Source organism: Carassius carassius, chromosome 42 (assembly GCF_963082965.1).
Source record: "Carassius carassius chromosome 42, fCarCar2.1, whole genome shotgun sequence".
NCBI lineage: Eukaryota > Metazoa > Chordata > Actinopteri > Cypriniformes > Cyprinidae > Carassius > Carassius carassius.
In genome coordinates, this window is record NC_081796.1 from 7,820,498 (window position 1) to 7,843,587 (window position 23,090).

Here is a 23,090-nt window from a genome sequence, read left to right on the forward strand (position 1 = left end):
GTTGCCTCAGATCAAAGTCCCATTATAATTGTTTTATTTTTATTTTTTTATCAAATATATTAAAAATCATAGTGACAATTTGTTCAGGGGATTTGTCAAGCAAATTTGTAAATTCATTACATGAGTGGTTTATTTTGCAGATGCTGTTATGCACACTTTCACTGATCAGCCACAACATCAAAACCATCTGCCCTATATTGTATAGGTACCCCTCATGCTGCCGAAACAGCGAGATGGTCCTCACTGCAGAACACATGATCCAGGGGGATTTGTTGGTCCAGTACATCCCATAAATGCTCAATCAGATTGAAATCTGGAGGATTTGGAGGCTACAGCAACACCTTGAATTGCATTATCCTGCTGAAAGAGGACACTGCCATCAGCGAACACCATTGTCATGAAGGGGTGTACGTGGTCTGCAACAATTTTTAGGTAGATGGTACAGTACATGCCAAAGTAACATCCATATGAGTACCTAGACCCAAGGTTTCTCAGCAGAAAATTGACTAGAGCATTACACTGCTTCCTCCGACAAGTCACCTTTATTTATGTAGCGCCCCCTAGGCCTATCTCCTGGTACTAAAGGGCGTTCCTGGGTTCTTAACTTAATCCCAGTAAAATGTATATAATATATAGAATTTTTGCTGACGACCTGTTTAACTGTCTGTTTGTGTAACTTTACATGTGCTTTGAATAACTAATAAACTTTTAAACCACAACCCTGTGTACTTACTTTTGTGTAACTGACTTAAACCATATTCACATGGAATATCATTTACATATTAAATCTATTACCCCATGATATCTTACACTAAATAAATACTCAGGACTCAGTTATTAATGTTAAATAAAAATAGGGTTTACTGAATAAATAAAATATTAAATTCACCAAAAGAATGAATTCTCACTATAAAAAAAATAAATAAGATACAAGATGTATCACTGAAGAAAAGTATTCAATAAATACTCACTTAGCGTATTGAATAAAATTAAATCACCTCAAACCTCAAGTTTGAATAATCTTCAAAATGTAAAATAAATCAAAAGGTTACACGTACCTCAATATCCTCAAAATGTAGTAAGAGCTTAGAAACTTGTAGGCTACATTAGCATCACTTTAGCTAACATTCAACAGTAGCCTAAAATACAGTACATAACACATCAACATGAAACATGCACGCGGGCCCACGCTCACACACACACTACACGTGATTCACCCACCCCAGTCCTAGCCGGCAAAGGAGCTAAAACATAACAATTAACCGTTGCAGGCCTGGAGCGTCGCTTGTGTTCGGCGTGGCCAATAAACAAAATGACCCCTTCACTCCCTTTGGAGCAAGAAAAAAAACAAATAGATACCTTAATCCCAAATGATTGTTCGTCCGTCAAATTACCACACCGTCACAGGCAGGCAGTCTCTAAAACGCGATGTCCATGGACTGGAAATCACTCACACGACAGGCTTCCTCTCGGCGGCGAAATGTTAGCTTTGGCAAAACGTCAATCACTACAAAGTCTTTGGTTTTCAAGTTCACAATTCAGTCCGATTTTGTGCACAAACATAACCAAAGTCCAACTGGCAAATATACAACGTTTATCACGTTCTATTTTACAGTGCAAACACTAAAACACGGAGCGCGTTCACGATGCAACTTCTGCTCAGCTACATACAGTCTTCCCTTTTTTCCCGGTTGTCGACCTTTCACCTCACGTCATTCCATGCATACAAAAGTCATATAATAATTTTTTTAACTACCAAACATCAAAATATTACGTTACATTACACATTTCACTTTACCAATGAAATTATTTAAACAAAAACCCTTAGAATAAATTTAAACACATACTTAAAACAAACAATTGTATAAAAAACTAAAACTCCCATAATCCCTTTCACTTACTCAAAATGAATAGAATGGAGATGATCTACAATAAATTTGTTTCTTGAGCTTACTTCTAAATTCTAATTTTTGTATATCTTTAAGATAACTTCTTTAGTTCTAACTTATAATTATGAACCTTAATTAATCTAAATTATTTAGCACTTAAATAACTTAAATGCTTTTTAGCACTGGGCTACACTTACATAGTGCTTACAACAAAAAAGTTTGTGTCAAAGCAACTGAACAACATTCATTAGGAAAAACATGTGTCAATAATGCAAAATGAAGATCTCCTCTGACCAGACGAAACCAGCAGTTCAATTCCAGGCTGCACCATAGTCAGATTCTGCAGAAGAATCATCTGTTTCCCATGGCCTTGTCCCTGTGGCCATTTAGAAGACAAGGTCTGTACAGGGGATCTGTATCTGGGGCTCTAGATGTCTTGGTCTTCGCTGTTTTTCAGGGCTGTAGAGGTCCACTCTAGGCGCTGATCCACCATCTGGTCGGATGACTGCAGTGACCCTCTGATCTGGATACAGACTGGATCTGGTGGCTATGGTGACCTTGGAATAAGAGAGAAACCGACTAATATTAGCATAGATGCCATTCTTAGAGTGTGTAATTTCTGACCTTGTGGGGAGATTTTTTGGGAAACAGCTTAAATCATACAGAATAAATTATTTATATATTTATTTTAATTATTACATATTTATTTTAATATAAAAATGCAGAAAGTTTTGTGTGAGAGGTAGGTTTAGGTTAAGGGGCCAGAAAATACAGCTTGTATCATATAAAAATCATTATGTCTGTGGAATGTCCCCATAAAACATGAAAACCCCTCATCATGTGTGTGTATGTGTGTGTGTGTGTGTGTGTGTGTGTGTGTGTGTGTGTGTGTGTGTGTGTGTGTGTGTGTGTGTGTGTGTGTGTGTGTGTGTTTGAGTGATGGACTATCAGTGATTGGACTGATGAAGGAACAGGAAGCGGGTGGCTGGCATTGATTTGCGCTGCTTTGATGCATGCGTTTCTGCCCAACTAGATAAGATTAGCCACTTAGAGTTAACAACACACAGCCATTTTATCAATCTAGATCTCAACCAGACACAACATAGTGTGTGAATTTGTGTGTGTGTGTTTTCTGAAATCAGTCTCCGTAACATAAACACGTAAGTTCTCTCTCTTATTATAGTAAGTTCAGTGAGTGTCTCATCTTTGCACCTGACCCTGACCACAAACATCAGTTTGCTGTCTATATGTCTGATGTCTGTAATCTCAAACATCAGAGAACTCCTTTAAAAATACTGGAGAAATACAGGCGATCAGATTTAACATAAGATAAAACAATACAGTCAGGTTCAGTATTCAGGTTCGGTTACTTGTCAAACATCCAATTTTTTCATAAAATTATATTTACAACACACACCACATGTCTACGTGTGGTGTCATGGTATATTTATGGAAACATGCTACTAGGCTACTACAACGCTTTTACATTTAATGAATAGCCTATTATATTATTTCCAATTATTATAATGTGCAAAGATGAAAAAAATAAAATAAAAAAATAAAAAGATTTAAAAAAAAAAAAACTCTTGCGGTTATCTACTGTGTCGTTAGGGGTCACGCTTCGGCCATAAAATGACTCGATTACGTAGAGTAAGTTTATTTAAGATTTTGTGGTGACATTTTTTGAAAGAAGTAACTGTAATCATTTGTAAAATTACCTACAATTCTTTTTTAATTCATGGTATTCTTTCAGGAGCGAATTTCGGTTTATTGGCTTGCATCTCATAGAACTTCACCAACAAAACTAGAGGGCTTTTTGTTAGCCTAGAATGAATCAAACTACATTCTTATCAATGCATGTATAATATGGCCATTAGGCTAACCCACACATACGCATTTTGTTTACAATGCGTCGGTTCTGGCGTGTAGTTGCTGATTTTAAGATGATATTAAACTAAAAGTAACATCTGAACGACTGCGCGACAAAACTAGAACGCTTGCATTTTAATAGACGAAACTACTTCACTTATAATGAATGAAGTTGTAGCCTATTTTACATGTCATGATCATCGACGCGCTATTTTAAGTTGAACGCGGTAAGAAAGCTGAAATTGTCATCTACATTTACAAAGACGACACATAGACGTGTACGTAAAGACGGGTTTGAGGATGTTAAAACTGTCTGGTAAGACTCCACCTCTGGACGCGAGCAGTGGGGCGGGCTCGAGACGCGTCTACCTGCTTCAGCCCGTTATTTAAAAGCCTCTGATACAGATGCGCTGTCCACTCTGTGAACACATTCTGTAGGGATCAGTCTGAGGTCACATCGAAGAACTGAACGGAGAAGATATCTAGCTCGTAAGGATATCATTTCTTGGAAAATTGACGCATGACTTTTTTCTTTATTCGTTGTTGTGAATTAGCCTATACACTAAACTTAACAGTAACTTTTGATGGGACACAGAGAAGATTCAAGCTGTTTTCTGCCTGGAACGAATCATCACGCAAAAGAATTGATGGAGATTCTGCGAATTGAAAAACCTGGACGACAACTGCATTTGTTTCGCACAGGATAATATTATTTTGCAGAGGCGGCTTACAGTTACAAACCAAAGGGTTTTTAGATCTTCAGAAAACCATATACACTAGTGCTTTTAAGAACCCAGAAACTAGCACCAACATATTTGAAGATAATGTAATCATGAGCTTTCAGGGAACCATGTAGGATAACTTGTCTTTAAATAAGAAGGTTCTTCACTGAACCTAAGAGCCACTGAAGAACCTAGCTGTAAGATCCTATGGCGTGAAGCAGAAGAGAAGAGGGAAAAACACTGGCTTCCAAGTGATTTTATATTTAGAAGTGAAAACACCCTCATGATCATCACAGACTGGATGTAAAGATGACAAGCTTCTGGTTTGCTCTGCTGAGCTTCTTGTGGACTGTTTATTTGGCAGGTAGTGGTTCTGTACTGGACCCATCTGAGCTTCAGCCCAACTTCATTCATCGGAGGTTACATACTCAGGAGAAGAGAGAGATGCAGAAACAGATCCTGTCCATACTGGGACTGAACCACAGACCCAGACCACATCTGAACAACGGCAAATTTAATTCAGCACCCCTCTTCATGCTGGATCTGTACAACAGCATGTCCACTGAAGAGAAGAGCGACGTGGATCAGTACAGATCACTGTTCACCACCACACGACCCACTTTAGCTTCACTAGAGTTCCTGCATGACGCGGACATGGTCATGAGTTTTGTCAATTTAGGTAAGATTAACTTTTACATTTCCTTTTTTGCTCTTGCATCCATTTTGTTAAAGATAGGCACAACGATCTCAGTATACATGCGTATCTAACAAACCCTTTTACATTCAATTATTTAAAAAGCAGATATTGTATATTGTTAAATACATAGAGATATAGTATTTGGGCACTTTTATGTTCATAGTTAATGTGAAGAACTACACCTGTGTTTGCTCTGTTAAGACATCTAACACCTGTGTGAACTGACTTCATACAGCCACTTAAACACAGTGGCCTAAAGGTGTTCAAATTGGCTCAAAAAAACTGTAGTTTGTTATCTAGTGTGATGACTTTCAGGCATGTGTGTGACTTTAGTGTACAAATACTAATTTTTTTTTTATTTTGAGCAGGATATCTGCTTTGACTATTTAAAGCTGAACAAACATATTTTTTGTACCATTTGTCTTTCTTTCTCTCTCTCTTTCTTTCTTTCTTTCTTTCTTTCTTTCTTTCTTTCTTTCTGTCTATGATTGATGCTTGCTTTTACATTTTGTCATCTAATGCTATGCCATTCATACATTATAAAGTGTGAAATTATTTTTTGTGGCCTTTGCCTTTGTAAAACTTTTGCATGCACATGAAAGATAACTTTTAATTAATCTTATTTTATATGAATACAGTATGTTATATATTAAACATGTTATTATTATTATTATTATTTATTTATTATTATTATTATTATTTTAATGCAGTTTGGAGTGCAAATTTTATTTATTTATTGTTTACTGTAGCTTGTAGGACTGAGACATTTTTATTTTAGTGTTATAACTTTCATTGGAGTGCACATTGTGTCATGTCTCTTTGAGCTCACTAAGAAAAAAATATCATAAAGCATATTTTTCTCATATATCATGGTAAGTAGTGTTCATCTGTACCAGATTACTGATGGTCCTGCCTTCTCTTTGTAAGGATTTGTTGGATATTGCCCTTCAACACTTTTTTTTTACAGAAATCTATCATCTATCAAGCTCATAGTGACCCTTAGCACAGTGTCAAACCACCGGTCTGTTTATGCTCAGGGATTCTGTGTGGTTTGCTTCAGTAAACACAGAGCTCATTAATGGAGGGTGTATTCGTGTCCAAAATTCACTTGTTTATGTGAACTTCCCTCTCCGGGGCCAAGAGTTGCCCAATTAAGTTAATTATAACAATACAAACTTTTTTGGCTCTGCTCACTGCAGCTATGGGCCAATTGTTGGGTCAGTTGCAAGGGATGCTTTTGTGTGAGTTGCAATATTCTAGTTTTTGGCTGGGTTCATTTCAAAGCTAATTTGTCTCTGTCAGTCTGTTTTATAAGACAAGAAATGTGTTATTTCTTGACCTAGTAGCGGTGTTCTTCAGTCAGTTGACAGGCATTCGCCATTGACTGACACAATAGCCACATTTTCAGTTCTTTTTGGAAATAAGCAGAATTTCATATCACCTGACCACTGATATGTTAGCCGAGACAGGCTTGAAGTGGCTTTTACTCATTTCAGTCAAAGGTCAGATCATTTTTTTTGTAATACAGGTTTATACGGTGGACTCATGTAAGGGAAGTCATATAACTTGCTTTATGTGATTCGTCTGTGATTCAAGTGATTCTTCATGGTCATTTACTGCAGTTATCCGTCTAGAACACATATGACTCAGTTCCAAATGTAGGAGAAAAAAGGATATTGGCATACAGAAACTGACCAGTGTTGTGACACATCCAGAAATAGCCAGTCTTCTTCTCACAGACATTCAGTGTATTCTATGTGAATCATCTTATGACTGTAGCAACAGTAGTACAAATTTCCTTTTTATGGTGTGGCTTCATAAGTAGTCAGGATTTCTGACCTAAAGAGAAACATCACAATTATTACCTAAATATTTAACAAAAAACATTGTCGTTGTGGCCAGGTCCGTTTGAAGGAATTTGGGGGCCCCAAGTAAAATGAACATGGAGGCCTCCCCCGACCACCCACCCCCCGCATGCACGCAAAGCCTTTCAGGAACCACAGCATAGCCATACAGTTTAAGTTCACCCAAACTTTATATAAATAAAAAAGGTTTACATTGCAAATACTGCTGTTGCATATACTGTACATATAAAAAACTTTTTTACAGTGCAAATACTGCTTGAAAAAATATTTGAAATTTGAACATTTTCAACAATTAAACATTTGCAAAAAACACCACTGTACCATAAAATCAAATATACATTTAAAAAGTGCACAATAACTAAATTCAACATACGTTGTACTTGCACACACACACACACACACACACACACACACACACACACACACACACACACATTAACATTTTTCAGTTCTCACAAACATGTGCAAATTATCTAAAACTGCTGTTTGCGAGCCTTGTTTTCTGCAAAGGCAATCACAATGTCCTCCATGTCCAAAGACTGGCGAACATCACGCTCAATTGACATAAGTGCCAGTCCTGTGAGCCTTTCTTAGCCCATGGTGGACCTCATGTAATTTTTTATCAGCTTCAAAGCTGAAATGCTCCTCTCACCAGAGGCCACTGACACAGGGAGAGTCTGGAGTAGACGCAAAGCAATGCTTAAATTACAGTACAAATCCAGTAGCTTCACACTGTATATGTAATTAAGCATGTCAAATTGGGAAGTGGCTACATGGTCTGGAAAAGTGTAGAGAGATGAATTGATCTCAAGTGCCAAGTCATCAGCATCAATGTCATGGAGGGTTTGTTCCAATTTTTTGGATCGTTCATGAAACTTTCCATTCTTTATTGTCTGCTTCATGTTGTCCTTTGAGAACAGAAAGTCATAAAGGTCATAAACACCCTTCAATCTTGAAAACCTTTCAGTTAGGTTTCTGAGGGCTGTGTCAACCATGGGCAGAAAGAAGTCTCTTCTGAAAGTCTTGTCTGGAGTAGACTGAGTTTCCTCTGTACCTTCATATAGAGACTGTCTTTTCTTTTTATGCTGCCTTTTCTCAGGAAGGGTCATTTCCATATCCAGATTTTCTTTTGCATCAGTTTGACAGGAACCAATGCCATTTTCCCTGTCTCCAAGTTAGTCTTTTACTACTTCTGTTTCTGATCTAAGTGTTTCCATGGAAACATTTGGACTTTGTAGCAGCTTGCTGACATGATTGATCTGGTACAAAACATTGTACCAGGTCATTGTGCAAAGCAGAAAAGACCAGGTCTTCAACTCACCATGTAAGCTTTTAGCAGTGGACATGGTCTCTGAGTCCCCCTTCTCTATAGCAAACGTCTGGAGTGCAGACAATGGATCTCTGGTAACTGGTATCGCACCACCTTCACGCAGTCAATCCGAGCTTCCCATCTTGTAGTTAACAAAGGTTTAAAAGTGAGCTGCTTTACATGTTCCTTTAGAACTGCCCAGCGTTGCACAGAGGAACTGAATAAGTTATAGAGTCTTTGCAACACACCAAAGAAGGAGATGGACAGCACTGAGGGCTTGGCAGCATCAGCTTGTGGTACCATGAGTTGTAGAGGAAACCTCAGTGTTGTGAAGGGGTGCAGACTCAATTTCTGTTCTGGATGCAGTGTCTTCCACTGTGAGAGATGGTATTGATGGTGTAGCTGACACCTAGAAATTTGACAGGCACTACTGTATATTAAAAATTCTGAAATGTCCATGGGCAAAAGTGACTGGTATTTATACAGTTTGGTGGGAATTCAATAGTGTTTTTTTTTTCTTTCTAATAATATGACACCACACACTTATCAGTTTAAACTCTGGGCTGTGCAGGATTTCAGCTATAACTAGAATTAAAAGTTAGTGAACTAACTTTGATGTTGGCTTGGCCATGGGGCAAAAGAGCCACAGTACTTGTGTGCCCAACATTCTTGAGCTGCCCCGCTGCAAAAAAAAAAAAAAAAAAAAAACCTGTACCAGTTTTTTCCCATGGTCCCTTGCTGTTTTCTTTTCTAATGAAAAGCCTAGGCTATGATAACAGCTATGACTGGGTTGTCTAGCTGGATGCGAAATAAGTCATGCATATTTTTCTCGTGTTTGCTATTTCACAGTCCACAGTCGCGTTGTGGGCAACGACACACAAGATAACTGAAACTATGCGGTTTAAATCAAGGTGATCATAAGGGGTCCAAGCACAATGGTTTGTATAGATGATGCAGTTGCACAATGGACGTGTATCTTTTGAGTACTATTATATGCACAACATGAAAATAGATAACTATCATAGTGCCCCTTCTTCACTTTTTCAGTAATGTGTGATAACCTGATAAATGTATTGGCAATACTATTAAAATATGATAAAATTTAATGGTATTTAGGAGATGATCGTTTTTGCATAATTACTATATTGGGTTTTATGAAAGTTTATAAAAAAATATGAATATTTATTATTTTTTTATTTATGCACATAAATGAAACATTTTCAAGTCTTTCAACAGATGAGGTGTGCTATATCTTTTCTAACTGATTGGACTTACGGTTTTCATAAAAATAAATATTAAAAATCATGAAAATCCCATAGACTTTAATTGACAGGATGTTCAGATTAGCCAAGCTCCAAATCCCATTAGACTCAATCAAACTTAGCTTCTATGAACTATTTCAAATCAATTTAAACTCATTCAAACTCATGTAATATTTCAAATTTATTTATGTGCATAAATAAAAAAATAATAAATATTTTGATTTGGATTTTGCACACATACACGGCTCAAAAACCCCTGGATTTTGCTTTTGTTGTGTTCTAATGGGTGGATTGTGTGCATTCAGAGTAATATTTTATTTTAAGAAGCTCTTTAAAAAATATATAAATGACTTTAGCACCGAGCAATCGATGTGACGTTCAGCCTGACAGAGAAAACTCACAAGCACATATAAACAGTCATTTTCATGTGTATAATATATTCTTCTAATTATTTTGTGCTGTTTCGCTGCAGTGTTTTAATGTAAAAGGCTGTAAATTCTCTATGTGGACTTCAAGTGTTCAGAAGAATACATCACGAACTCGCGGGCAGTTGGCTGCCGCGAATATATCATGTTATTACTTTAAACAGCTCAGAAACATCTGAATTTAGCTCTTGGTGTGTTCTAATGGGTGGATTGCGTGCAGTTACCGGAATATTTTAATTTGAAAAGGTCTTAAATAAGAATAAATTTGCTCGTTGTGAGCTCCGTTGAGACAATGCCTGAGCTGACCAGCAGTGATTCTTCTCTCGTCTTTCTGACTGCTCTCTGCCCAGAAATAAATTATTAATGAGCCCTGAACCCTGTATTTATCAGATATGTTGGTTTAGCTTGTCAGTTTGAAGGAAATTGTATTATTTACTTTTATTTTTAACCGATTTAAAAGTGAAACTAAACCAGACTCCTCCCTTCACTCTCGGGAATTGCTCCTCTAGGGGCGGAATTTTTCGCAGACAATGGAAGTCTATGGGAAATTGATTTTAAAAAATTAATAATAAAAAAGTTTAAAGTTTAAGTCTGATCAGTCTGAAAAGATATAGCATAAAGCACCCCCCTATGCTGCAGGTGTCTGCCGAGTTTGGGGCTTGTGGCTTTAAAGCCCTAGGAGGAGATACGTTTGGAATTTAGTCTCAGAAGCAGGGCCGTCTTTGATGACAGGTGACACAGGCAGCCTGGGGCGCCATCTGCTGGACGGGGCGCAAAATTGCAGAATTAAAAAAAAAAAAGTTAATTAAATGTATGTATCGTATTATGAAAGCTGCGTACACGCTATACACTTACTGTGCACTGTCCACACACTGCTTGTATTTGTCCATTTCTTTTACTAGATTTACAATCCTAAAAAACGACTGATTCACTCTGACAGGCAGCTGTCAAACTCACGCGCGTTGCTCAGCAACCGGGAGTGGCGCGAAAACATCTGACAGCTGGTTTTAGTGCTTTAAATGATGGGGTAAAAGTCCCCCCTGGCGGTTGTAGGCTATAAATGATCATATATGTATAATATTTTATGATGAAAAGAACACCCAAGCCATCGGGATCGGCTTTCCGAAAACGAAGGAAGGAGGAGGAAGAAAAACAGGCCCAAAGCAGAGGTAACTTATGTAGACTATATCATCAAGTTCACAGCCTACCCGGAGGAGATAAAGACGAGGATAACCAACAACTTTTTACAGCTTAACAGTAAATAAAATGCATTATTTGAAAAAAGCTGAGGTCTCCCTTGCCAGTTACAGAAGCACTGGTTTTGCTGATGCACAATCCTCTGCAAAAGAATTGTGTGAGGAGATGAATGTAGTTGCTGCCCTAAAGCAGAAGAGGCTCAGAGTGACCAAAATGCAGTTTTCCTATGAGGCTCCCGATGAGCATCTTAGTGATGCACTGAAGAGAATGGAAGTTTATTTTTTCAATGCAGTTGTTGATGTGTGCATTTCATCTCTAAGAGAGAGAACAGGTGACATTGCTAGCAAGTTTAGTGTTCTCACAAACTTCCCTGATCTCCCAGCTGATGAGCTTGTGAAGCAAGCTAAAGAACTGTCCCACACCTTGACCTTTGGAGATAAATCAGACTTAGATGCGGAAGAACTGATTGTGGAGATGCAATATTTTCCAACTTGGCCGAAACCCAAAACGACAAAGCTTGAACTGCTGGTGTTTCTTGAGGAGAAAAACCTTAAGGAAGCATATCCCAATCTATGGATAGCACTGAAAATTGCCGTCACCACTCTAGTGACTGTGGCATCTGCTGAGAGAAGCTTCTCCAAACTCAAGCTAATAAAAACATATTTGCGATCCACAATGTCTCAGGAACATCTCAGTGGACTGGCATTAATAAGCATCAATCAGGAAGTGTCAAAACAAATTTCATTTGATGAAACCATACATGCCTTTGCTGCTAGGAAGTCCAGACGAGTTTAGGCACTCTCGCCTTGGGCACCAAATAACCTAGAGCCGGCCCTGCTCAGAAGAATAATAATAATAAAAAGAATAAGTTTAAATAGCATAACAGTATGTTGGCTTGTTGCCAAGCCAACATAATTATAGAGCTTGTGGTACCTTGTGCAATAGAGGAAACATCAGCACTGATAAGTGATGCATCTGTTGATGTTGAGGATGAAGCTGATGGAGTAGCTGGGAAAATAATTGATAAAAAAAAATCTGAAATTACCTGTGAAGTGCGTTTTACCATTTCACTGTTAGCATATTGAAAGAGGTCACTATTAACAGCTCAGCTCAGTGAGATAGATTCACTCTAACTTCATCAGTGGAGGTATCCTTAGGAAGAGCCTGAGGGCTGAGAAATTTAAGCAAAGCACCTTGAGGGAGAAAGAAAAGATGGTAACACTTTCTAATAACAATCATTAATAGATGGTACATTGATAGTTAATTAATCTTTAGTAAATTCTCATTTAACTGTTAGCAAACAGTATTTTTACTTATTATAAAGTTTACAGAAAACGTAAAGATATGTTAGCATTTCCATATTTTGATATTAGAAGGGAAGGGAAGGGATGCAGGCAGCTGCTTACCAATGCTTAAAAACATCCCAAGCTAATGTTTGATGCATGGAATTTATTGTGTGGTTTTCCTAACCCCCATTTGTTAAATAGATTACGGTGGAATAGTATAGCATGCTACAGCAATGTCATTAAATTAAATACGATAAACAGTGATTCTGGAACAGATCTGCGTCTTCCTTATCCTCTTAAAAAAAAACGTATTACAGTAACCATATTCCGTCCGTTCGAAAAAAAAAGTTGCACTAACTGTTCGTTACAAGCAGCATTTGCAGTCAGGCAGGTAGCTAACATAAACATATTTTTGTTAGCCTACCTGCTGCAAAATTACACCATTTGTACAAGACTGACAAGTAGAGCTATTTTATCCAGTGTAATTTATCACTTACCACTATCTTGTTTTTTCTTATCCTCCTCTTCCTGTCTCTTCTTTCTCTTCTGGCTTCCTGAAGCATAATTCCGCTTCATGACTGCCCAGGAGGTTTTGTATTTTGCCGGCAGCAGAGATCACGTGGTTGGCTGGCTGCTGTCAGCGACTACTGAGAGGGGCCCCCTTGTTATCCCGAATAACAGTATCATTGCACTTTACTGCATTGACGATCAAAGGGGCACTCACACAGTGTTGTGCATTTTATTCTTAACCAGTCATTGTCTTGGGGACAATGACTCCCCAAGCTCGGGTCCCCAAGCAATAGCTTGGTTAGGTTGCCTTGTCGCAACGGGCCTGGTTGTGACACAAAATGTCAGTTCTGTCACAATTTACTCAAATTCATGTCATGTTAATCCTGTATGACTGTTTCTTTTGTGGAGCTCAATGTTAAGCCAAATGTTCACAGTGCTCAGTTCATAGTGAAAAAAAAAGAAGGCTTTCTAAGCATGAATCATGAAATATATTGGAGGTTTTCTAATTTTAAAACTGACCTGGTCCTTATGTTTCTAGAAAAACTAAATTGTACCCCTAAATGACAACATCACAGCATACACATGTAAGCATGCTGAAGTACATGCAGATATTCACTGGAGCCGAACTCTGAGTTTTGACGGTTTTAGATTTGATTGCTCTTTGTGACAGATTCAGGTACATCCAGAGTTCTTGATGTTCCTAATTCTCCCAATTCTTCCTGACCAGTTTTGCTCTGTTTATAGAAGGGTAGAGGATGGCCTAAACTTTTCTTGGCGCAGAGGAAATTCCCATCTCTTGTTTGCACTGGTAATATTGTGTATTTGTCTTTTTTTCTGGATAAGAGGGGATCTTCCAGTAATCCAGGGATAATCCATTCCTGCGTTCTCTCCTTTGGTCCATCATTGCCTTCTCCCACCTGGATCTTTTGTGTTCACTCACATTTCCTCCTGTAACTGTCTCATACAAACATATACACATATTAAACTCATTCTTTTCCACAGCGCATGTCTTAACTAGAGCCCAGCTGTCATTTCCCCCTCTTAGCAAAGTCAACAGCCACCCAGGAGAGCACAGGTAAGCTTCACTTTAGGCCTGTAAAGTAGTAAGTGACCCACACACATAGTTGTAGGGGGTTTCTCAAGAGCTTAACGTGGTCTAGACAATCCTGGCTTCTAATAACTCTATGAATCCTGTATTTGACAATGTGCTTTCATTTTGTTCTTCTGCTCTTAATAGTGTCTTTCAGTGTGCTGAGCTTCAAATCTGAGCTGAGCTTTGTGTTTTGCACTACAACCCATATTTTATCACATAATTTGCTGGCTGCAATCAGTCAATGAATTGTTTGATGTTAGCTGGTTATGCACAACATGGATGACCTCTTCTGAAAGACTGGTCGTGGATCACAGACACAGGAGGGCTGTATCACTTCTAGTCTGCATGCGGGTGTTAACATGGAAATTAAGAAAGGAATTTGAGTTATGCTTTAGCTCCGTAAAGAAAGAAAGGGATTTTCTCAAGGGTGACTCAGCAGACTGATAAGAACTGTTGAAAACATGCAGCAAATGAGACTAATGGGCAGGCACAGATGAAATCTGCACTGATTTAACTGTCAGAATTGTGGATTGAAATAATGTGTTAAATGGAATTCAGAGTACAGCACTTTTGTTAGCACATTTTTAGTCATTTAGTAGTGGCTTTCATCCAAAATGACCCTATCTACTGTTCATATTTTTGAATATCCTGATTCACAGCCATACATTTTTACAGAAGTGTTTTGGCATAACATTGTTTCCTTTAAAGCTGCATTTTTCCTTGAATTATTCCAGTTGTACATTTGTTATAATGATGGGTCAGATTTTGTTGTAAAATCAATTCTGTATCTTAAATTTTTGCATTAAGTCACATCTGTAAACTAAGAGAACGTGGTCTGTTATTGCAATTTTACCTCTTTAATGTGGTGTACGTTTGAGAAAAAAATTAATATAACAAAATAATGACAGTACTTGATTTGATCAACAGTGAATTGAAAAGTGGCCACTTTGAGGGATGTGACTTCATTCGAAAAGAAAAAGTCGAAAGGCAAAATAAGTGACTGATTACGTTTTGATGATTACAAAAATTACAAAGACAAACAAAAAAAATAAAATAAAATAAAATGTTAGAATGTGTAATAATAAAGTAAATAGAGTCCTTTTTGATTTTAGGTTGACTTTAAGCAGTTTTATCTAGGCAGGCTAAAATGGGTTTCGTTGGTCTTCTCTCTTAGCCTTGGGCCAGATCCCCTTGTTCTCTGGGCATTTTTGAACAGTGATTGTCTGACAAGGAATGCAAGTTTTAATCTCCGTTAAACAGACATGCTGAAGTTGATGATCGTGAGGTCAGGAGATAAGCTTCTTTCAGGGAATGTCCTCTTAGCTTCAGTGTTAGCTGTGAAGTTCCAATGTTATCTCTGCGTCTCTCGCCATAGCCGTTAGATATTCCCCCACGGCCACCAGTTCCTGCGATCAGTTCTCAGGAATGTGCTGTTCTCGGCAGGTAGCTGCTCTGCAAGAATCTCTTGTTATCATATTGAATAAGGAATAAATAAGGATATTGGAACAATAAAACTTGCCGTGCTGTTGCCTCTGGGTGATGAATTTGTCAGATGAGAAGGCATTTGTTAAACTGATGTGAGATGATAACCACAAACCCAGAATCTGATTACATGATAAATCACTTGTGGGATGGATCACATCCATGTAGCCTTTTAAAAGTCTCACGTCAAGATCCGAGTTATAACCCACAGAAACAAAAAGAGACCATACCACCAACCCTTGCTTATTCCTCTAAGCCAAGTGTGGTATTTTTCTCTAAAGCGTGCTAATGGCCTGACATCAAACACTCTTAAAGCCAAGGCTTTAACCAAGTCTGTGCTTGAAAGTGAAACACTCAAGAACAAAGTTAGAGAAGTGTGGACGGCAGAGCGTGACCTCTCTGTAAATAACTTTTGACCCCCAGATGAGGTCACAGCTGAGCCGTTACCATGGGTTCAGACCTACAGTTATGTAGCATTTGTTATCATACAATATTATGAAATAGACTGATATTAGTCAGGGCAATTAAATAATTGACACATTTAAAGAATTGTTTCAAAGGGGGTTCAACTTCTTGCTTTCTTTGATTTGAAGCTAATAAACCATTGGCAGCATATGATTTGTAAGCGATTTAATTGTTATTTGGGTTAATTTTACAAGAATAAAGGATTTTTATGTAAAATGCTAAGCAGGTGGAGTGTTGGTCTTATTCTTGTCACAGTGTCTGGGTTGTGTCCCTGGGTTTCCACTAGATGTCCCCCTTTCTCACAGTGTCTGTCACCTTATCACTTCCTGTTCCCTTATTTGGTCACCTTCCTCCTTGTTAGTATTGATTGTTCCCCACCTGTCTCCTGTTCCCTCATTATCCTTCTGTGTATTTATACCCGGTCTGTCTGAGTCTGTGTTACGGAGTCCTTGTTTAATGTCCTATAGTTATTCATGTCCGTCGCTTCTTGCCTTGCTTTGCCTTGTCTTCGTGTCTTGTTTATGTTTGATATTCTGGTTTTGACCCTGCCTGGACTGTTTACCCCTTTGGATTACCCTTTAATAAATGACTTACCTGCACTTGGTTCTCTCTCCTGTGTTCTCTGTAACACCGATCGTGACAATTCTAAAATGCTTAAAACAACATATTTCTGCCTCATTATGTGACCAAAGTCCACATTAGATTGCAATTGGAAGTTATTACAAACACCAATTGTTATTTACAGTGAGTTTTGAGTACAAGTATAGTTTTTAGCTTGCTTGCCAATAATGCAATAATGCACTAGTAATAGCAATAATGCACAAGCAATAATGCAGTAGTAACAGGTTACTGCCCAACACTGGTCAACATTAAGTGCAATTTGACCATAATTTAAATCAACAACAACAAATAAATAGTGGAGAACTTTGCCTCCTCGTTCCAGAACACCACTTTATATGCCATTGGTCTGTTACAAATATTACAAAGGTGTTCCATCTACATCAGTGGAAAAATGCAGCCATTCAAAAACTATTAAAATAACTTAATGTCATGAAAATGATTTAGTTCCTGAGTTTCCTGTGTCAGTGCCCTACACAAGTACTCTAGATGTATGGCTCTGTTTTCTTCAGACAACAATGAATGTGTTCATTTGATGGTCACTAGCACAATGAAACGTATTGTGGTGTGCTGAATCTAAATCATCTAAAGAGGTTACATTGTTTTGACTATAGAACAAAATATACAAAAAAATAAATACATGAATGTTAGTGGATGTGCTAACTGTCAAGATAGACTCGGGAGACAGAGGTAGGTGAATTCAGAACAGTGATTTATTGAATGATATATACAAGTGCTCGGTGAATCCTTATCCTTAAGTGGACGGTGAAACTCCGTAGCTCCGTAGCTCACCGAAGGTGAGTATACGTTATGCTTGGCTTGCAGGAGATCAGGAGACAAGTGGGATGAGACTGTTCCTGTTGGAGGAACTGTGGTGCGGGCGAGTGTTTATATACTAATGGTGATTGGCTCTGTGATGCGTGGCAGGTGTGTCTGGTTAATACTGAGGGGACTGTGAGTGTTGTTGATTGGAAGCCGGGCTTGCCAGATCCCTGACACTACCACCCCCTCCAGGGTCCGTGACAGCGGACCTAACTCTCCGACATCTTGGGGGTCTGCCTAAGGGTCGTGGAGCGGGTCTTTCTGGATGCAGGGTGTGAAAGTCTGTGAGCAGGTTGGGGTCTAGGATATCCTGACGAGGTACCCAACATCTTTCCTCTGGTCCATAATCCTCCCAGTCTACCAGATATTCCAGTCGCCCACCACGACGTCGGGAATCTAGAATCTCTTGTACAGTGTAGATGGGTTCAGTGTCAATTGGTAGCAACGGGGGGTTGTCGTCAGGGACCAGGTCTGTGGAAGGGACAGAAACAAGAGGGTTCAACAGGGAAATGTGAAAGGTAGGGTGTATCCGATACTGAGCAGGTAGGCGTAGGCGATAAGTGACAGGATTTATTTGTCTCTCCACTGGGAAGGGTCCGATATATTTAGGGCTGAGTTTTCTGCAAGGCTGTCTTAATCGGATATCCAGGATTGAAAGCCAAACCAGTTGTCCAGTTGACCCTCTAATTGTTTCAAAACCAGGTGTTCACTGCAAGGACATCTGAAGGTTCACCAGACCAGGGAAACAACGGAGGTTGATAGCCTAGGACACATTGAAATGGGGTGAGGTTAGTAGAAGACTGACGGAGCGAATTCTGAGCATATTCCGCCCATATGAGGTAACGGTTCCAGAGGTTCTGGTTCTAATGACAAAAGGTTCTAAGGAATCGACTAATGTCCTGAATCGTATGCACAGTTTGTCCATTGGCCTGGGGATGATATCCGGAAGTGAGACTAACCGTGACATTGAGGAGAGAGAAGAATGCCCACCATACTCGTGAAATGAATTGGGTTCCTTGATGCGATACAATATCTTCCGGGATCCCAAAGTTCCGGAACACATGCTCGAAAAGCAGGTCTGCAGTCTCAAAGGCTGTGGGAAGAGCTCGTAACGGGATTAGTTTACAGGCTTTAGAAAATCTGTCAATGGCTACTAATATACAGGTTTTATCATCGGAAACAGGTAGATCAGTAACAAAGTCTACCCCAATGTGGGACCAAGGGCGATATGGAATCGGCAGAGGAACTAATTTTCCTGTGGGTAACTGTCGTGGAACCTTGGTAAAAAACCTTGGTAATGGCACAGAGGACGCATCCCCTGATGTATTCTTGGACGTCCTCGTGCATTCCTGGCCACCAGTACTTATGTTGTAAGGAAGCAACAGCTTTATTTACCCCGGGTTGTCCAGTTTCCACTGAGGAGTGTGCTTGTGAGATAAGAGCCCTGTGATGCTCTTCTGAGACGAAGATCTTTCCTTGTGGACATGCAGGTGGGGTTGTTGTTGAGCCCATTCACGGAGCATTTGTCTAGATCCCATTGGATGGGGTTAACAAATATTTTAGTGGGTAAGATCGGCTCTGGTTCTTCAGGGGTCTCTTCAAGATTGTGAAGACGGGACAGAGTATCCGCTCATTTTTTAGATCCTGGTCATCTGGAAATGTGGTAAAAAATAAAGCCCACCTGGCTTGTCGTGGGTTGAGTCTCTTGGCTTCCTTCAGGTATTGGAGATTCTTATGATCAGTAAGTATGAGAAAAGTTTGTCTAGCCCCCTCTAGCCAGTGTCTCCACTCTTCCTACGCCAGTTTCACTGCTAGGAGTTCTCTGTTGCCTATATCATAATTCCTTTCCGCTGGAGACAATTTCTTCGAAAAGTAGGCACAGGGCATTGGTCTGGTTGCGTTCTCAGAATACTGGGACAGGATGGCGCCGACGCCTGTTGTGGAGGCGTCCACCTCAACAATGAATTTATTTTCGGGATCTGGGTGTTGAAGTAGTTGGGCTGTGGTAAAGGTGGTTTTAGAGCTTGGAATGCTTGCTCCGCTTCATGATTCCACTGAAGGGGTCTTGGGTTTCCCCTTCAAGAGGGAGGTAAGGGGTGCAGTTATCATACTGTAGTTATGAATGAACCTGCGGTAAAAGTTGGCGAAGCCAAGAAATCTCTGGAGCTCCTTGATGGTTTTAGGTGCAGGCTATGAGGTGATAGCTTGAGTTTTCCAGTCATCCATCCTCACCCCTTCCTTGGTGATTGTGTATCCTAAGAACTCTATGGATTGCTGGTGAAAAACACACTTCTCAGCAAAGAGAAGAGAGAGAATTTACAAAGAGAGAGAATTCTCTTAAACGTTGGAGCACTTGGGCAACATGACATTGGTGATCCATACCTCGTCTTCCACTCATCTCCTTCTCTAATTCTGACCAGGCTGTATGTGCTCCGTAGATCTAACTTGGTGAAGATACGGGCATCTCGGAGCTGTTCGAGAGAGGATGGAATTGGTGGAAGAGGATAGCTGAATTTTACCTTTATTTTGTTCAGAGCTCTGTAGTCGATGCAAGGCCTTAACCCTCCATACTTTTTTGGAACAATGAAGAAACTAGCCGCTGCTGGAGAAGTAGATGGTCAGATGTACCCTTGCCTAAGGGCTTCGTCCACGTACTCCATCGCCTTCTGTTCCGGGATGGACAGGGAGTAAATACGTCCCTTAGGAATGGCCTCTCCGGGGACCAGATCGATTGCGCAATCCCAATGACGATGTGGCGGGAGCTTAGAGGCTGCGAGGGGGTTAAAGACATCTGCAAAGGAGGCATAACAAGATGGTTGACAGATTGGTTTTCTTTGGGACTCTCAATGGACGTGGAATTCAATGGTGTTGGGACAGGTTGGTTATCAACATAGTGCATGGAATGACTTGGTCATTTTGGCATTTACAACCCCACTTTTTTACCAATTTTACCCGTGGTCCAGTCTATAAAAGGTTGGTGATGAATCAGCCAAGGGCGGCCAAGTATGAGTTCTGCACGACTATTGGTAAGTATGAGTGGTGTAAATTGTTCTTGGTGTTTAGATTCAACACAAAGGGTGATTGGTGCAATTTGATATGTCACTTACCCCTTATTGATCATTTCTCCTGTGACCGCGCTGCTGGAATAGGGCTGTGTAGTTCGAACCCTCTGGAGACGAGCTTTCCTGAAATGAAATTTCCAGCTGATCCGGAGTCAACAATGGCGGTAACCTCTACATCGAGGCCTAACCAGAGATGGTTAGTGGGTTAGAAACAGAGTGTTGAGGAAGGACCGAACTCACCACTAACCATGGGGGACGAGATGGGCAGGTATGTATGAAATTATCACATCCCGTAGTACAGGCACAATTTCTGTGCTCTTCGCCGATTTCATTCCTCGGGAGATAACCTTTGGGAAACCACTTGCATTCTTTCGGGTGGTGGTTCTGGAGCTTTTTCCGGTGTGCTTCGGGGGGGAATATTATCTGATTGCTTATCTGATGATTATATGATCACTGACTGAGGAATCCCCTACCGGGCATCCAAACACTTCCTTGAAATGACCGATGAAGTTCTGTAAGGAGGAGGTGATTGTGGATTCCTGGAACCATAGCGCTTCAGCCTCATCTCAGTGCTGGCCCGGACTGTATGATAATTGCTGTATGATAAACAAGATTTTTGATCTCTCCGTAGGATACTGATGTGCGTGCTGCTCCAGTGCAAGCGAACATTGGAGTAGAAACCCATTGCAGTCCTCCTCCCTGCCGGAGAAGGGAGCTGGTCGTGATATCGAGCTTGCCATATACACAAATGTGGGAGTCGAACTAGCGGAAGCGCTATCCTCTGACTGCGCAGAATTCATCCTTGTTGTTTAGGTCAAGCCTTCTGTCAGGATAGACTCGGGAGACAGAGGTAGGTGAATTCAGAACAGTGATTTATTGAATGATATATAGAAGTGCTCGGTGAATCCTTATCCTTAAGTGCCCGATGAAACTCCGTAGTTCAGATGCGGGCAGTATGGGAGTCACATGGGATGGGAATGCAAACAGGTGAGTTCGCTCGGTTCTGTAATGTCAAAGCCACAGTCACTGATCGCTCACTTATATTCTCTTCTTCCTTAGGTGCTGAAGACTGTATCAACGTCCATCGAATCATTGGTAGCGAACGGCTTATCCGCGGTCATGAGGGTAGCCTAACAAAGACACAGGTTAGCGTAACACCGAAGGTGAGTATACGTTATGCTTGGCTTGCAGGAGCTCAGGAGACAAGTGGGATGAGACTGTTCCTGTTGGAGGCTTGACGGGGAACTGTGGTGCGGGTGAGTGTTTATATACTGATGGTGACTGGCTCTGTGATGCGTGGCAGGTGTGGCTGGTTAATACTCAGGGGACTGTGAGCGTTGTTGATTGCTGGAAGCCGGGCTTACCAGATCCCTGACACTCACCTTGAGAACATATATACAAATATATACACACGTCTACTGAGGCTGGCATTCAAAGGTGTGGGGAATTTAAGGGCAATAGCAGAGGCGGATTTAGTAAATTGGGGGGCCCAGGCAAAATATAGGAATGGAGCCCTATACATTTTCACAAATTTTTTCTTAGATCAAACTTAAGGTTCCTTTTTTATTTTGATGCTTGCTGCTGCACAATGGTACCCCATAGTTGTGTCCAATGTTTATACATTTTTTTATGTAAGTTGTTGGTTTTTTTTCTTTCTTTCTTTCTTTTTTATTTTATTTTTTTTTTAACAGCCAGCGGCAGACAGTGACTTGATCATAGCCTCTTTGTTAGATCAATTTAGCCTTCTCAAATAATCACGACTTACCTAAAATAAAATCTATGAATACAAAACAGTTAAAGCATATCACAATGTTAGTTTAAATGTTTAACTGAGACTTTTGTTCTTATCTATCAGATCCCTTAGGGGAGATCCATCTCTGCTGTCTGACACAGATTTCCTCCTCTAATGCTGTGTCTCTGGCCAGTCCTGAGTTTACACACACCTGCTGCAGCACACACAGATTGCTCTGGCATGCTCACACAGACATAGATACACAGGTAGCCACATTTGTAGGAGACACTGCACACAATGCCTTAAAATCCACATATATCCAAGTATATAAAGACCAGATAGGTACCAGAGATTTGATGTTCCGACCCCCTAAGTGATGAAAAAAACACACCATGTTACATGCCACAATGGGCAGAAATGGTCCCATAAGGTTTCAAACCCCTATCTCTAATCTTTCAATTTGGAGTGGGCAGTATACCAGTTTAAATTAAAAACTAGTGGAAAATTTCAATTTGTTTACATTTTTCCTATACTGTTCAATTCAAGTTTATTTTATTTGTATAGCGCTTTTTTGTGACGCTAACAATGGAGGACAGGAGGCAGATGCAAGTAAAGGTAGTTTATTGACAGGAGTATGATGGATGAATGCTGGTGAGTGACGCAGGAACCACGATGGCAGCACAGACCGGTGGGTAGGTGGTTTGAGTGCGTTGGTAGCGATGGCGGTGATGGTAGATCGGTGATCGGCGGTGATAATCCGTGAATGACTGTGAATATCTGATGAA

At 39.9% G+C, this 23,090-nt stretch overlaps 1 protein-coding gene across 2 annotated transcripts in view; it reads left to right on the plus strand.

Annotated features, from left to right (window-relative positions):
- Nucleotides 1–4,569: 4,569 nt before the first annotated feature.
- The window catches only part of LOC132124083 (bone morphogenetic protein 7-like), a 59,084-nt gene continuing 40,563 nt past the window's right edge, over nt 4,570–23,090 (plus strand). For both annotated transcript variants that reach the window (XM_059534864.1, XM_059534865.1), the window contains exon 1: nt 4,570–5,159. In XM_059534864.1, coding sequence (XP_059390847.1) covers nt 4,790–5,159 — 370 coding nt within the window. In that variant the 5' untranslated portion in view covers nt 4,570–4,789. The remainder of the gene's footprint in view (nt 5,160–23,090) is intronic.